The sequence below is a fragment of the Homarus americanus genome, unplaced genomic scaffold (assembly GCF_018991925.1).
Source record: "Homarus americanus isolate GMGI-L3 unplaced genomic scaffold, GMGI_Hamer_2.0 scaffold7626, whole genome shotgun sequence".
Taxonomy (NCBI): domain Eukaryota; kingdom Metazoa; phylum Arthropoda; class Malacostraca; order Decapoda; family Nephropidae; genus Homarus; species Homarus americanus.
The window spans coordinates 18,744,022-18,761,646 of NW_024718273.1; the positions used below are offsets into that span (position 1 = coordinate 18,744,022).

Here is a 17,625-nt window from a genome sequence, read left to right on the forward strand (position 1 = left end):
ACTACTACATATCCACTACAACACTAGTACTACATGTTCACTACAACACTAATACTACATGTTCAGTACAACACCAGTACTACATGTTCACTACAACACTAGTAATACATGTTCACTACAACACTAGTTCTACCTGTTCACTACAACACAGGTATCATTACATGTTCGCTACAACACTAGTAGTACATGTTCACTACAACACAGGTATCATTACATGTTCACTACAACACTAGGCAACCTGACCAAGGACAACCGACAAAGCTGTCAACCGTTGGGGTTAAATTATATTACACAGGGGGTTAGGTTATCACACTCTGGGATTTGGTTAGGTTAGGCTAGGTTAGGGTGGTTAATCATAAGGTGGAATAAGCTGGGGCTGTTATTCAAGTGAACCATAAAAAAGCTTTATATATAAATAGTTTCGGTTGACAAATAACAGCTAACGGAAAAACCTCTCGGTAATGAGGGTAAACTGGGGAAGAAGGTAAAGTAAGAGCTTGTAGTTGTTGGATTGTGAAGTGAGGAAAGTTTGGTAGTGTGGCCGATTAGTTATTTAACCGTTAATAAGTTCTTTGGGGAAATATGCTAAACAACAATTCAAATTACAGCTATTTATTAGTTTACTGAATGGCATGGACACATTATAGTGACGTTACTAGACTCTGACTCTCGGACACAAATATGAAAAAGATACACTTCCCACCGTAAGTAACTCACCCTATGGATCGCTCTTGACAATGACTCACGCGTGACCTGAGGGAGGCCCAAAGTTAGGGAATTTGTCTGCAGGTGCTACACTCTGTCACCTGCGGGAGACTCTGCTAGCTGGGAACTCGGTGCTGGGGAGAGAGGTCCCCCTCCCGTCTGCCTCTGCCTGTCTGTCTCACGGAAGAAGCTGTCGGCCCCTTATATTGGAGGTGTCAGGCCGGTAGATGTCGTCACTAATCTAGGTGTGTCTGGCCAGGTGTTAGGTGTATTGGCTGGTAGGGCAGTTTCTCGAATTAACAAGGTCATGACGTCGGTTTGACTACACACGCGGTGATGAGAACCCTGTTTCATTATGCCCATGACCTCTGTTGGGTCAGATCTTAATTTCACTTTAATTACGAAGGGTGGGTTAACTTACGTGGGTGTACACCTGCGCATCCGGTCACTACTATATGTGCTGTTCTTCTCTGGGCTGTAAGCTGTGATCTGATAAACAATCATTACATCTCATTAGCGAACTTTATCATAGATGGTTCCCTCATTAGTGGACTGAAGCCTCTCTGATTTAGAGGTATCCGCTCACGGGAGAGGGACGACACCACTCACAGTCCTTTGTTTTAGTGTAACCAAAATTCATCGTCAGGATAAACAAGGATTCTTTTACAGCTTAATTGGTGTCGCTTCAATGTATCTCAACCAAAACAACAGACACGAGCTGGGATGATTAGAAGAGCTCAGAAACCAAAGACTTTCCTAGAAAATAACACACAAGCCCGAGCCAACAACAAAAAGTAACAGATATTATAGAAAAATAAGTTACGCTCAACAATCAACAGGTGAGCTTTTGATAATTATAACATTAATAACAATAGATATTCTAAAAACAACAGATGAGCCTTGCAGAATAACAGACAAGTTTGTAAAAATAACAGTGGACCTCGCCAAAAAATTAACTCTTGCAAAATAAAAGGTGCACTCGTAAAAAATAATAATAATAAAATACCCTCAAATAAAAGAAGTTCGTGGGGCTAAAGAAATAAAACAAAATAAATAAATGAAAAATAAAAAATAAAAAAAATAAACATTAAATGCGCTGGAAAAAATTTTACGACGCGCAGTTTACAAACAACAGATTGCGCGGGAAAAACAGTACCAGTTTACACGGGAAAAAGAACAGAATACGCAGAGAAAATCGTCATCCGAGTACCATATTGGACGCCATATTAGTTGTTATTGTCTGCGGCGTCATATTGGTCCCTTCATACAGAATTGATGTTGATGTCTTCCTTACCTCCCTCCCTCTTCCCCTCCCTCCCTCTTCCATCTACTCCCCCTTCCATCCCTCACCTGTGGCTAATGAAGAGATATAACGGCAGCTTCCTCTTGCAGTTGGGAAGCGAACTGAAAACAAACGAAAATAATGAGAATAATTAAATCTTGCTTGGGGGGATTAAGTGGACGTGCGCAACCAGACCTTCTCTTGTCAACAAACGCTCTTGACTCTCTCTCTCTCTCTCTCTCTCTCTCTCTCTCTCTCACCTAGATTTTCATAACAGGTAAAGTCATCCTAATCTAACCTAACCTAACCCTACTTAAATCCATCTTACAGTAATTTAACACAACCTAACCAATTATAACTTAAACTTAGGTCGTTTTAGTCTCTATTTGAAAATTGGGGAAAGATTATGACCCTCTTGACCTTTGACCCTTCAGTTATAAGGTCATTGGAATATCCCCGTACCGTGATGGGGGTAAACACGCTATTGAGAAACATTCACTCATATCTCGTGGTGAAATGACGGGGTTTGATACAGTTGGTGGTTGATGATCTGTGTACGCTGAGAGATGGTACACGCTGAGAGATGGTACACGCTGAGAGATGCACGCTGAGATGGTACACGAGAGAATGAGATGGTACACGCTGAGAGATGGTACGCTTACAGAGATGGTACACGCTGGGAGATGGTACACGCTGAGAGATGGTACACGCTGAGAGATGGTACACGCTGAGAGATGGTACACGCTGGGAGATGGTACACGCTGGGAGATGGTACACGCTGAGAGATGGTACACTGAGAGATGGTACACGCTGAGAGATGGTACACGCTGAGAGATGGTACACGCTGAGGTATAATTCTCACCTCCAGTCCCTATAATCCAGGTGTTTAAATAATCTTGTATGGGAAATCATATCTGGTCCGTGAGAGCGACTATCTTGGATCTAAAAATGGCCGCCACCCAAAGTTGTTATTATCAATATTTTAGGTTCAATTTTATACAGTTCATTAATATAGTGGTCTATATTCATGTGTTCTTGACGTATAATGGACATTGATGTAAATTACACTTGATCTAATTTATCTATATATTTTTACTTTATTTTAAATCAATATAGTAGTATCCCCTTATGTTGAACGGAGTATATAATTGTATAATTGTGTTTTAGTGTTGACATCGTAGTTTGAAGCTTAACACTGGTGAACTCAACGTATTAACATCACCGGTGGATATGATCAGAACATTATTGTCATTTCTACAACAATAAATTTAATATGTCACATTAATCCCCACATAGGATGTTACTGCGTGAGCCAGACCAGCCTTGTTCAGTAATTAGTCTTATAGTGTTCTGCTCTTGCCTCCCTAGTGAGTGTTACCTTCTGGACTGGAAGTGATCAGAATGGTAAAATAGCTTGGAGGAACATTCTTTAACAATAACAGTCGTGGCGCCATATACTGCATCACCAAATGATAGCTGCAGCTCAGAGTGTAAGAGAACATGTGTTAGTAATTGAAGAAATGGGTAATCTCTTCACCATGGTAACTAAAGACATAATTACCGAGAGCTTAAAGGTGTTATGCTGGTCGCTGTCATCATGTGTACCAACCAGGTAAAGCGCAGGTTAAGGACAGGCTCAACCAACACACCCAGCCAGTCATCGACACCCTTAAACGGAATGACTGTCTGGTGTTTCAGTCAAAGTATAGAGCAAGTCCCAACCCAAATTTGCAGCTCTGAAGAAGGAATGTAATCTGTTTTCTAGGTAGTACATGGCCCGCCAAGCAAGAGATGGTGACTTGAGTTAGTTCTTCAAGCATGAGAACCTAGCATATTCCCCCCTCCCCCACTTATTGTTTACCGTGGGGCAGTTGAAAGCTCACAAGAAGTTATATATTTCCCTTGTTTTGAGGGGAACACTGCGATGGAGGTTCCTTATGCCGAGATAATGATACTGGACGTAGTTGCTGTGATCCACATGTTACGTCCAGGCATAAATTGAATACCGTTAATGCCGTATGTACCAGCGGTTGTTAGAGTTTATATAAATGAAGAGAAAGTTTGATGTTTCTTTTTAAATCTTTGTGTAATCTTATTTTCTTTTCATTACTCACTTATGCTCCGTTATACCTATTTCTTATTTAGTTATTTACCACGTCCTTATCTCTGGTCTATACTTGCCTCTTTCATCCTTGTTTAGTTATTTACCACGTCCTTATCTCTGGTCTATACTTGCCTCTTTCATCCGTTGTTGGTGGACTCATTGTTGTTATTACAGTAGTGAAGAGGAAACGTTCTCCCGTCTAACTTGTGCCTCGGTGGTCTCCTCACTGTACACGGCCAGGAAACATTTCTCAAGATGTTGTATCCACTGAGTCGTGCTCCTGCTGTATAGAAGCACTGCCCACCTCATCTCAGCAAACCAAGCCCATCACACATGTTCTCTCAAGGCAACAGACTCACTGAGAATATTCCACTAATCTCGGATGGTCTTGTGCTACATATAGAGACCTTTATATCAAGCTGGACATGTCCGGCAGCAGAGCCTTAAGGTCATACAGACTCTACCGAGCCCAGGTGATTGAGGGTGACAGCAAGGGATGGTGGGTGGTCACCTAATGGACAATGTTTACTGGGGCGTCCAAATGGTGACGAGAACTGACTCGGGGCGTCCAAATGGTGACGAGAACTGACTAGGGGCGTCCAAATGGTGCCAAGAATTGACTCGTTTGGCAAATGTGGAAAGCTCAGTCCTCTATGTACCGCACTGTACATGTGTAGGTACAGGTACGTGTCGCCGGGAAAATTATCAAGCGGAGTGTTCATGAATTAACAAGATATTATATGATTATTTATTTACGAGTCTTTGACAACTATTTCCATAACATCGTACCTGGCATTCTGTAATCTTCAGTTGTCTGCTTATGGGTACTGTACCTGTGTAGCTAAATGATTGTACTTTCAGGGATGTGAGTTTAGAATGAAGATATGAATGATCTACAGCGTAAAACTGAACAAAAACATGTAAGCGGGCGTTTTGATTTCTAAGATCTACCTTCGTTTTGAAATATTGCTGATTATGAAAACATGAATTCAGAATGTTTAGAGGTCATTAGAGTCCAAAATATTAATATTAACAATAGCCACCAATACAACCGCTCCCACAGGCCAGAACACACTGAGGTAATCTTACGTGATTCCCCAAGTAAAAATCTACCCAAACCAACCAACAATTCACCCATTTATTTTCATTACCTCTAAACTACTGTATAATTATCACTCTATCACCGATGTATACTGTATATTTATTGTAGATTGTATTTCCTGAATCATACTCCTTCCTACCTTATAATTCCCACCTCCATGTTCCGTGTATACTGTAAGGTCATATTTCACCCGGCGAGTATATAAAATAGATTAACTTTCCTCTCCTGGGTGTTTAAGAGTTCCGTCACCACCAGCTGACCTAAGTCCTTCACAGTTGCTTGCTCGCCTCCTGGCCTCTCATACTTACCGCCCTTCTTCCTTTTTTCCTTCATTCTTTCTCGTCTGCCCTTCCTTCCTTCTTTATTTCCGTCTCTTCTGTCTGTCTGTCTGATTGCTTGTGCCCGTCTCCTTTCGTCCGTCTTTCAAACACGCATCTGCATAATGTAATTGGAGTTTCGTGTCTTTATTATTATTATTATTATTATTATTATTATTATTTTTATTATTATTGTTATTATTATTTATTTAATTTCTTACGTGCACACATCAATGCTTCCTAATTTTCTGTTTTTATTTATTCGTTATAATTACATCGTTATCATAATTCTACTTGTATATTTATGTCCTTTATCAAATATATTACATTATCACCTTCATTGGCCTCAATATAACTTTTAACTAAGTGTCCCTCTAAACTTCAACATTCTCTCGTATTTATCTAGTTTTCTATGGTTTACGAAATTCTGTGTAAATCACCAAAACGAATGAAGGTGTTGGATTGGCTGATTCGTTCTTCACTGACCAATAAGGGCCCATGTTAAAGGATTGGATAATGTTTAGAGGGAGACAGAGAGAGAGAGAGAGGTGTAATAAATAGGGAGAATAAAAAAGAAACGCAGGAAGGAAGATATTTAGAGGTGTAACTGAAGTGTTGTTTAAGTATCAACACAAAGCTAACCTGAAGACCCGTTTCCCTGTTTATTTCACCTTATGAATTAACCAACTTAACACTGACCTAACAAAACTAATTATATGAGTAGTTAGAGTGGCTAATCTTCAGGTGAAATAAACTGGTGATTGAATCTTCAGGTAATCCCAACAAAGTCTCTTGAACGACGCAAATCTGACGAACGGGTAAAATATATAAGAAACATAGAGCACAAGAAAATTAAATGGATATACAAATTCACATTACTTCATTATATTAAGACGTAGGTAAACAAACATTGTATACAGTACCTCAAAAAGTAGCTGCCTGGATGGGTCCGATGACTTCCCAAATGCTACATGCAACTCGAGATGTCCCGGGAGGGTTGGTATGCGTGGCTCTGTGTCCCGGGAGGGTTGGTATGCGTGGCTCTGTGTCCCCGGGAGGGTTGGTATGCGTGGCTCTGTGTCCCGGGAGGGTTGGTATGCGTGGCTCTGCGGCATACTGATCCTACTACATTTGGTGACCGAACATCATATTAATTACGCCGAAATAAATACACATTGCATTAATTACGTTAAACTCTATAGGGCAGGAATGTGCATATCCCAGTATGGGCATATTTAAAACCAGACTTGACCAACATTCAGGAGCCGATGCATGCCCAGTACTTTTGCCAACAGTGCGCAATAGACACTTAACTGACCGCCCAAGTGGCTAACGAGCTGATCAGTGGTGAATAGGATAAAAAAGTATAAAAGTATCATCCGTGGTCTCATAATGTTTCACACAGTGTGGACAGACTTTTTTGAGTACTGTACAGTAGCTAAAACAACTATCTGTCCAGGTGGGGGTCGATATGCTCCGAAATTTTACGTGTGACTAGTGACAGCCATCATATACCAAAATTTATTCTTCATTGTCTCTTATTGTTCCCCAAAAGTATGCACAGATAGTTGTTTTAGCTACTGTACATGGGTAGTGCAGGTATACAACAGTGTAAATAGTGTAAGTATACAGTGTACACGGTGCAGGTATACAAACAGTGTAAATAGACATTGTAGGTATACAGAATATACATAGATAGTGTCGGTATATAAACAATGGTAAGAGATCAATCGATTTAACCAGATCAAGAAAACACGACGACGGTGGCTGATATTTACAACAGGAAAGTCAGAAATAAGAAAGTTAACGCTGTAAATCAGACAGTGGGACAGAAAACGGAGTGCTCTCTGAGTTAACAACGCTTCATCGTTATAGAGAACCTTCGTGTCGCTAAATATGACTTGGTGTTGATTATTTCACCTCCAGAAACATACAGGAACTTAATCTAACCTAACTTGACCTGACGTAACCTAAACAGTTAACTGGCTTAACCTAACCTGAACTTACCTGATTTAAACTAACCTAACCTTCCCTTTCTCTCTTACCTCCTTGTAATGGGTGTTCAGGAGAGCAAAAATTCTTATCAAAAGGTTTCCATTCTTGGAACGTGACCTATTTATCAATGAAAACGTAGTAGACGTTCTCAAAGAAAAAGGCTTGTTAGGGAGACTTCGCGAGGGGTGGGGGGGGGGGAGGGAGGCCAATTACGACTAAGTTAAGTGGCCCTCTAGTGATTGGGGCTCACGGCTCAACTTATTATGGGAAGTGTACATCAAAGGATCCTTCCTCAGCTTCCTGCCCTCCCCTCCATCTGCATCTCTATTATGGACTTGAAGTTATTATTATTATTATTATTATTATTATTATTATTATTATTATTATTATTATTATTATTATTATTATTATTATTATTATTATTATTGCTGTATAGTAGTTTTGTGTCCCGGGGTCTCGTGTTGGGTCTCTTTTTACGTCCTGTGAGGGGCCTAGTCTTACTCTGGTGGTTTTCATTGTACCGGAACCAAGACCTATCAAGGGGCAGAGTGTGGGTCAGATCACGTCCCAGTAATAAGTTTGGTGAGGCTAAAACTTCACAAATTAATAAGAAAAACTATGAACAAAATCAAATGGGATTTAGGTAAGCTCAAAACAGGGGCAGGGATAAAATGTGAAGTTGAAACCGAAAATAGATTTTTAGTGTTGCTAGAGTGTGATTTTGACGAACAAGAACCAGGACAACAATATAATAATAACAAAGAAGTACAGGACATATGAGGAACGAAGCTAAACGTGAGTGGACAACAAATTATATATTAAAGAAAGTAGATAGACTAAAAGATATAATGAAAGATAGTCAAGCTTACAAAAATTTAACAAAGAATTTAAAGAATAATGTAGACAGATCAACTAAGATTATATAGAAAAGGAATGGAAGGAGACAGATGATGATGACAGAAGGCATAACTGTAGGGAAATGAACAGAAAAATTAAACAAATGAATCAGAAAAAACGGGAAATAAAGAGAAAATAAGAACATAAGAATGGAGGAAACTGCAGCGGGCCTATTGGCCCATACTGGGCAGTCCCATTTACACCCAACCCCTATTGCTCATATAAGCATCCAACCTATGTTTGAAGCTATTCAGCGTATTCAAGTTAATGATGATATTTGGTAACTTGTTCCATTCATCCACTACTGTTTCCAAACCAGTGTTTACCTATTTCACGCCTAAATCTAAATTTGTCTAATTTAAAACCATTGTTACGAGTTCGCTCCTGGTTGGATAGTTTGAGTACCTTTGTAATGTCCCCTTTGTTTAGCCCTGACTTCCACTTATACACCTCTATCAGGTCGCCCCTCGCTCTACGTCTCTCGAGGGAGTGCAAATTAAGATGCTTTAACCTGTCTCTATACTCAAGGTTCCTAATGCCCGGGATTAGTCTTGTCATTCTCCTCTGAATTCTTTCCAATGATTCTATATCCATCCTGTAATACGGTGACCAGAACTGAACTGCGTAATCCAGGTGTGGTCTCACAAGAGCAAGATACAGTTTTAGGATGACCTCGCTAGTCTTGTAACTAACACTCCTTTGTATGAACCCAAGTACTTTATTAGCCTTGTTACGAGCAAAAACACATTGTTTACTTGGCTTAAGGTTCCTACTTATCATTACTCCTAAATCTCTCTCGCAGTCGGATTTCTCTATGGCATCGTTGTTCATCTGGTATCTGGTTTCCCTGTTTACATCTCCTATACTGAGTACTTTACATTTGTCGACGTTGAATTTCATCTGCCATTTTTCAGACCATTCGAAAAATTTGTTTAGATCTTCCTGTAGTTTTGCCGAGTCCTCGTCAGATTTAATAACACGTCCTATTTTAGTGTCATCAGCAAATTTACTTATGTTGCTGTTATGCCGATATCTATGTCGTTTATGTATATAATAAATAATAATGGTCCAAGTACTGAGCCTTGGGGAACTCCACTTGTGCCGTTGCTCCAATGGGACTTAGTGCCGTTAATGCTCACTCGCTGTTTCCTGTCCTGTAACCACGCCCTAATCCATTTAAGGATGTTACCTTTGATGCCATGTGTTTCTACCTTTCTAATTAGTCTTTCGTGGGGGACTGTTTGAGGCAGAAGTAAAAGTGAAATGGGCAGAGTAGAGATATAACTATACTGTGTGGGACCCAGGCCGTCCTTTGGGGAGCCACCGCCAGGGGCCCAGGGGCAACACTGACCCAGTGACCTCGGACACATTACCTGTTGACTGGTTAATCTGACCTGACGGCTTACGCCACCATCACAACCGTGACCTTACTATCCATAGCGACAGTCCCATGGGGGTTGGTGGGGCCCCGCAGTGGCTGAGTTGCCCCGGGCCCCGCACCCTCCTAGGGACGGCCCTGGTGGAACCTCATTTTAAGCACTGTGGGGGGCCTATTCACTCTCTCTCTCTCTCTCTCCCACAAGCGTCCATTCACAGCTACCGGCAGTGACACGTTGCCAACTTAGGTTAGGTTTGCTAGAAGTCACAGAACGAACAGTACTTTGAAGTTCTCCCTCACCCGCCTCCAGTGGAAGCCAATGTGAGGCTGCAATAACTGGTGTTGAAGCCGAAATGGGTCCACAACTACAATGTCGAAGCCAAAGTGGAAGTTGACGAAGTCAAAGTGGAGGTTGAGGAAGCCAAAGTGGAGGTTGACGAAGCTAAAGTGGAGGTAGAGGAAGTCAAACACACGTCCAGTCAATCAAGTCAGGGGCGGACTTAGAAACTTCCAACCTGTCGTTCGCGTTACGTGATTGGCCAGAACCCCCCCCCCCCTCTCTCTCCTCACTAGTTGCGGGAATTACAGGCCGACCACAACACCTCTACACTGCCTCATCACCGGATTGGATACGAAGCCGTTCGATGTAACCAATACTACTTCAAATTACCAATGAGGCGATACTGAGTATTAACCCTTCCGCAGTAGTGGCGCACTTACGTGTTTGTTCTGCCTAACGCCAGACACTTTTATTCAGCTGAGAGAAACTCTTAACCTATCATTGAGCTTAAACCTTTCTTGTTTAATGTAAGTACAAGTGATTGACGTAAGTTACCGAAAATGTATATATTTATTATACGTTGAAACGAAAAGATGTAAGATTGCTTTAATTAGAATCATGACGGGGTTCAAAGCGGCCACTGTATATATATATATATATATATATATATATATATATATATATATATATATATATATATATATATATATATATATATATATATATATATATATATATATATATATATATATATATATATAGTGGCCGCTTTGAACCCCTGAACTTACGCTTTACACAAAAATAAGAGTAATTACTCAAATGGCTAATTAATGCTGGTAAGTTTACAAACACGACTCCAAACTTTTGTGTAGGCTGGCAGCACTTTTTTCCCCCTGGCCTGGCTCAGTGTAATACCGTTTTCACCCGTAAAACAACCAGGAAATACTTTGAAGTTTAATACCCGCCCTGAGTGTCACGGCTCGCGGGATATTTTTTTAGATAAAAACCGATACAGTAATGTTATACATAGCTCGTGTTTTATGGGTGCTTGTGGGATTTTATTTTTAAATGTGAATATTTATACAAGTTGTGGCGGGATTGTCGTCATTGGTTCAGGCTAATTCTTCCTGCGAGTGACGTTTACTTCCATTAATGTATTGTTTATATAGGGTATAGATGAGGGTGAGAAGATTTATATACTGTACATCTCTGGCAATATGAACAATCTTTTAGTCCTACTTTGGGTGGACGCCAGACAACCATACGGGGGGAGGGGGCGGGCACCAGTCTGTGTGTTCCGGTAATGGTGGAGGTGTGTTGCAGTTCGTCTTCCCTCACAATGGCATCACCCTGGAGGCCACAACACCTGGATGGAACAGATCGAATGAGGGAAAACTGTACCTTAATATAGGTATTGTTGTTACAAGTATTAATTAACAAGGTAAATTACGCCCAACCGCTGGCAGTTTATTTATGAAATATATTGGTTATTTACATGACAATAGCGCGGAGGAATATCATTATTGTCGTCACCCGCTGACCTCTACTAACCAGTTAACTGTCTGTCGGAAGCAGGAAAGTGGTGAGGCAAGAAACTGTTTTCATAATTTTCTCTCTAAAAAAAAGCACGTTTATTCTGTCTCCTCCATTCTGGGTATATTTAACATCAATGTCGAAAATTAAACCCTTCTAAATGGTGATTGGATGTTGGCAATTGAGTACAAGTTTTTAAATTATTATCATCTAGGAGAAAATCTAAATAAGTGATCAGTATGATTCTTAATAATATACTAGAGACTATCAGTTGATTGAAAATGTCCACAGGAGGGCCACTAGACTGGTGCCTGCACTATGGCACCTCAATTACCAAGGGATTTTAGAACGCCTGCAGCTGTCAGGCAAAGGGGGACCTAAATGGAGTTTATAAACATCTCAGAGGGCACTAACTCAGTCGACTGCCCATACCTGGACTTGGGAGCTGGCGGACGCTCGCCCCACAAGGGGTCACAGCTCAAGGTTGAAGAAGCCACAAATCCAGAAAACTGTCAGGGCAAACTTTTTCGGGAGTGAGAATTGTGAACTCTTGGAACAACCTGCCAGAGAGTGTTGTGACGGCACCGAATGTGAGCTCTTTCAGGACCAGACTTGACCAACACTGGAGCAGGTTCAGATACATTCAGGAGCCGGTGCATGGCCAGTACTTGCCAACAGTGTGTAACAGAGACGTAGCCGATCGCCCAAGCGGTTAATGAGCCGATCAGTGATGCAGAAGATCAAAGTAAAAGTAAGTTGGAAAGGTTGGTATCCTTGCGCGAGCTGATGCAAGGCATGGAGGGGGAGGCTGTATGTGTATGCTGTGACTGAGACTGAGACCCGTATTCACAGTGGATTTGCCCTAACCCGACCCACCGGGTAGAGCTGCTACCATCATGTGCAAATTGGCTGGATGGACCACAACCCAGGCGGCGAACAGCCCAATAATATTTCCCCCAAACACAAAAAATATAATGAACACTAAAATGAATTCACATCATATAACCAAACGAGGATTGTTTTGAGGTTTATATTTCACTGGGTTTTGGGCACAGTGGGATGGCCGGTGTTTGGTTCCCCACTAGTCAGCTGTCACATGTAAACAAATGTTACTTAATATATTTTTACTTCATTTCTGTTACCGATCATTGATTATTGTGTCCGTTTGGTTCACGCTGTAGAGTGCCACTTAAAATCATTGATAAGGATTGAATGTAGCCGCTTCCTTTGTGATGAGGCTGACTGGGTTCTTAAACCCCGTCACTGTTGTGCTTGGATCATCCTTTCCGATAATTCCTCCCATACTCTTATATCCCGGCTACATGTACTACATAGTACTAGTGACCTGTCGGGTAGCGGCCTTAAAACTGATTTGGAGGGTGAACAAGTTTTTATATTCATCGGGGTTGTCATCGGGCGAGTACCCCATCCCGATGAATTTTTCCAAAGATCTCGATATGAAACCCGGTCTACCGGAACTACTTACAGGTCTGTAGGCGTTTCTGAATAACGATACACGACAATGCTCCCGATCGGTCGGGTGGTCTAGCGACTTTGAATACGGAGGCTGGTGCAGCAGATGAGAGGAAGTTGGGTAACCTTAGAAACCAACCAAGGTGTGGCAGGTCGAAGAGCACTACCCTGGATGATGACAGACAACTCCTGGAGGTAGACAGTCCCCAGTTACAAATGCAGTTGCCTTGAGAGATCGGTTGCGACTAGACGTTTAATGTGGAACAGTTTGAAACATGCTGCAAGAAGCAATGTAAACATATTGTTAAGAATTATATTAACCCTCATTTGGATTTTCTCTTAGATGATGACAGCTAAACTGTACTCAACAACTCAATTGCCAACCTTCAATCACCATTTCGAAGGGTTTAATTATCGACAGTGATATTTTCTAACAAAAAAGAAAATAAGAAGATCGTCATCGACAGGCAAGACTTGAATTTGCACAACAACGTGAGAATGAAGGTCTTGATTACTGGTGACCAAATAACACATGATGTAAACGCCAAAACATTACAAAGTGACACACGGTGGGCTTGTGACGTCTAATATATGAGGGTATGTACGGCGAGGGTGAACCAAATGAAGTGTGGGGTGCCTAAACCAAATGAACTCGTGTCTGTGTTAAGTCTCTTCTGATTCATATTTCCAGATTATATATTTTACTCTGGCATTGATTTGTGTTATTGTAATGATTTAACAAGGACAAGTGTAGCTTCCTGATGTCATTGTGAACTAAACAAATTTCCTCGAATACATTTTATTTTTAAAGTCTTACCACTTATATTGGCATTACTTATTAGAAACATCTGTGTACATTATTGAGTTTATATTCCTACATCTATTTTCATTATTGCCAAGTTAAATTACGTTTAAGAATCATTTCCACCAATCAGCTCCATTGTTACTAGACTACTACGGAGTCATTCATAAATTTACTAGTATTGCACAACCCTGCCACATGTACGGAAACGGAACCACAGAGGGTAAAGGAACTCTTTGAGGTAACTGTACACAAGGAGTGGGGAAGGTACACAAGGGGTGAGTTAGGCACACAGGGAGTGGGATACATACACAAGGAATGGGATAGGTACACAGGGAGTGGGGAAGGTACATTCGCCTGCACTTATACCTGGTACAATGACTGACACGTTTTTTTGAGATGTGGCATATCTGTATAATGTTTATTTACCTCCCTTGGTCTGGCTATTGTTGTGAGGTTCCTCGGGGTCATTCTGGGAGTTTTAATACGACGTAAACAAACACAGAGTTGCCACATCTCACCAAGTGCACCAGCCACTGTATCAAGTAGAAGTGCAGGCAACTGTACACAAGGGGTGGGTTAGGTACACAAGGAGTGGGTTAGGTATATATGGGGTAGGGTGTATCACAAAAGCATATGTCATCAACAATAGTGATATTTGTATTGCTTGATGGCCTCTCTCTCTCTCTCTCTCTCTCTCTCTCTCTCTCTCTCTCTCTCTCTCTTAAGTCACATCCTTGTTGCTATAATGGCTCTCAGTCTTAAAGGACTTGTGGTCTTTAAGGGTCTGGGAGGGTGAGTGAGGGTGACACACACAGAGTACCGCATCAGAGGCTTCTGAGAAAAATTAAGGCTCATGGTATCGAGGGGAAAGTTTTAAATTGGATAAAATCATGGCTCACCGAAAGAACGCAGAGGGTCAGCGTAGATGGTGTTATATCTGAGTGGGGCCGTGTAACCAGTGGGGTTCCCCAGGGGTCAGTACTAGGCCCACTCTTGTTCATAATCTACATAAACGATCTAGATACTGGGATCAGCAGTGACATAAGCAAGTTTGCGGATGACACCAAAATAGGGCGGTAAATTAATTCAGGGCAGGAGGGCATGGTCTGAAAATGGCAAATGAAATTAGCAGGAGAAGAACAAATACTTATAATGTATACAGCCTTAACAACATCAACCTAGAGAAGTCGACTTGTGAAAGAGACCTGGGGTACTTATAAGCCCGGACCTACGGCCTAGAAAACAGTGCGTTAATGTTCGAAATAAGGCAAACAGAGTATTGGGTTTTATATCTAGAAGTGTAAGTAACAAGAGTGCAGAGGTCTTATTGCAACTATATCTTGCGCTAGTCAGGCCGCACCTCGATTATGCGGTTCAGTTCTGGTGCCCCTATTATAGAATGGATATAAATTCACTAGAGTCGGTGCAGCGAAGAATGACAAAAATGATTCCGGGACTTCGAAACCTTCCATATCAGGATAGGTTAAAGAAACTTAACTTGCATTCCCTAGAAAGACGAAGAGTGCGGGGAGATATGATAGAAGTATTTAAGTGGGTGAAAGGAATCAATAAAGGGATATAGATAAAGTTCTTATAATATCCGAGAAGGATAGGACTCGGAGCAACGGATTCAAGTTTAGGAGGGAGATAGGAAGAAACTGGTTCACAAATAGGGTGGTGGACGAGTGGAACAAGCTTAGCAACTTTGTAGTAAGTGCGGGAACTCTGGAAAGTTTCAAAAGGAGGCTAGATAGATTCATAAGAACATAAGAACATAAGAAAGAGGAAACTGCAGCGGGCCTATTGGCCCATACTGGGCAGTCCCGTTTACACCCAACCCCTATTGCTCATATGAGCATCCAACCTATGTTTGAAGCAATTCAGCGTATTCGAGTTAATGATCACCACCATCTCACCATTACGCTACCACCATCTCACCATTACCTCACACCATCTCACCATTACCCCACCACCATCTCACCATTACCTCACCACCATCTCACCATTACCTCACCACCATCTCACCATTACCTCACACCATCTCACCATTACCTCACCACCATCTCACCATTACCTCACTCGTCAGATTTGATACACGTCCTATTTTAGTGTCATCAGCAAATTTACTTATGTTGCTGTCTATGCCGATATCTATGTCGTTTATGTATATAATAAACAATAATGGTCCAAGTACTGAGCCTTGGGGAACTCCACTTGTGACGTTGCTCCAATGGGACTTAGTGCCGTTAATGCTCACTCGCTGTTTCCTGTCCTGTATGATAGAGAGTGGTAGTAACTCTCGACAGGAGCTGCCATGCACAGGCCAACCGGCCTATTGCAGACTCCTTATTTTCTTATGTTCACACATAACAGCAATGGCACAGTTTAACATAAGTATCTCAGCACCTCATCACCATCTCACCATCACCTCATCACCATCTCACCATTACCTCACCACCATCTCACCATTACCTCACCACCATCTCACCATTACCTCACCACCATCTCACCATTACCTCACCACCATCTCACCATTACCTCACCACCATCTCACCATTACGTCATCACCATCTCACCACTATGTCTCCCTCTCTCCTTGTCTCCCACAGAACTGTTCCGTAGTGCTTGTGGGGCGGGCCGTGGTGACGTCATCAAGCTGTACACGTGGGAGGGCTCGCTGGTGAACGTGGGGGCTGACCTCCCACCCAACACCCCTGACACCCCCTACCGCCTCCACGTCGCCGCCACGCCATGCAACGGTACGTCAGAGAAAGGCCGATCAAGTTACACCTAACCTAACCTGACCCGACCTGACCTAACCTAACCCGACCTGACCTAACCTAACCTAACCTAACCTAACCTAACCTAACCTAACTCAAGCTACAGATCACCACACAAGCACAGCACCAATAGTCAGGCCGGGGAAGTCAGTTCAAAGACAGCCGGTAATTAAGCCTCGCTAGAACTCAGAACCTGACACACACACACACACACACACACACACACACACACGTACACACACACATTTACACACGCACACACATACACACACACACACACACACACACGTACACACACACACACACACACGTACACACACACACACACACACACACACACACACACACACACACACACGTACACACACACACACACACACAGTCCTCCTCTCTCTCAGTGACATTCTACACCTTTTCATCTATTCTCTTGTTAAGTTCTTCCTTCATTCTCCTCCTCCTCCTCTGCCTTTCTTTCCTACTTGATGTTTTGCCTCTTCCTCCCCCTACCCAGAGAGAGAGAGACTACGCCTATGATGAAAACTTTAAGTCATTCTTTGGAAAACTATATAGTATGATCCAGGTGTGGTGGCTGGCTGTCTGATGCCGACAGGTAGCAACCAGCAGGCGTGTGTGAACGTTGATGAGTGTGAGTGAGCGAGAATTGAGCGTGAAATCAGATGGTTGATGAATAGATAGATGGTTGAGTGGAAGGTGGGACAGAGCATAGGCATAAAATAAGACTGTAGTGGATGAAAATTGCCTCTACGGCACTTTGACTGCAACCTAACTAACTTGGCAACAACACCAACCTAACCAAACACCAACCTAACCCAACACCAACCCAACCAGCACCAGCAAAACCCAACCCAAACACCAACCTCAGCAAACCCAACCAAACCTTAAAACCCAACCAAGCCCAACTGAGCACCAACCAAACCAGCAAGCCTTGCAAACCCAGCAAGCCAACTAAACAC

General features: G+C 42.0%; 1 protein-coding gene across 1 annotated transcript in view; it reads left to right on the forward strand.

The window, feature by feature from the left end:
* Positions 1–3,456: 3,456 nt before the first annotated feature.
* LOC121859606 overlaps positions 3,457–17,625 on the forward strand; it is a 57,676-nt gene continuing 43,507 nt past the window's right edge. The window contains exons 1-3 of the mRNA XM_042356544.1: positions 3,457–3,528; positions 10,129–10,233; positions 16,444–16,630. Of these exons, the coding sequence (XP_042212478.1) occupies positions 3,457–3,528; positions 10,129–10,233; positions 16,444–16,630 (364 nt within the window). The remainder of the gene's footprint in view (positions 3,529–10,128; positions 10,234–16,443; positions 16,631–17,625) is intronic.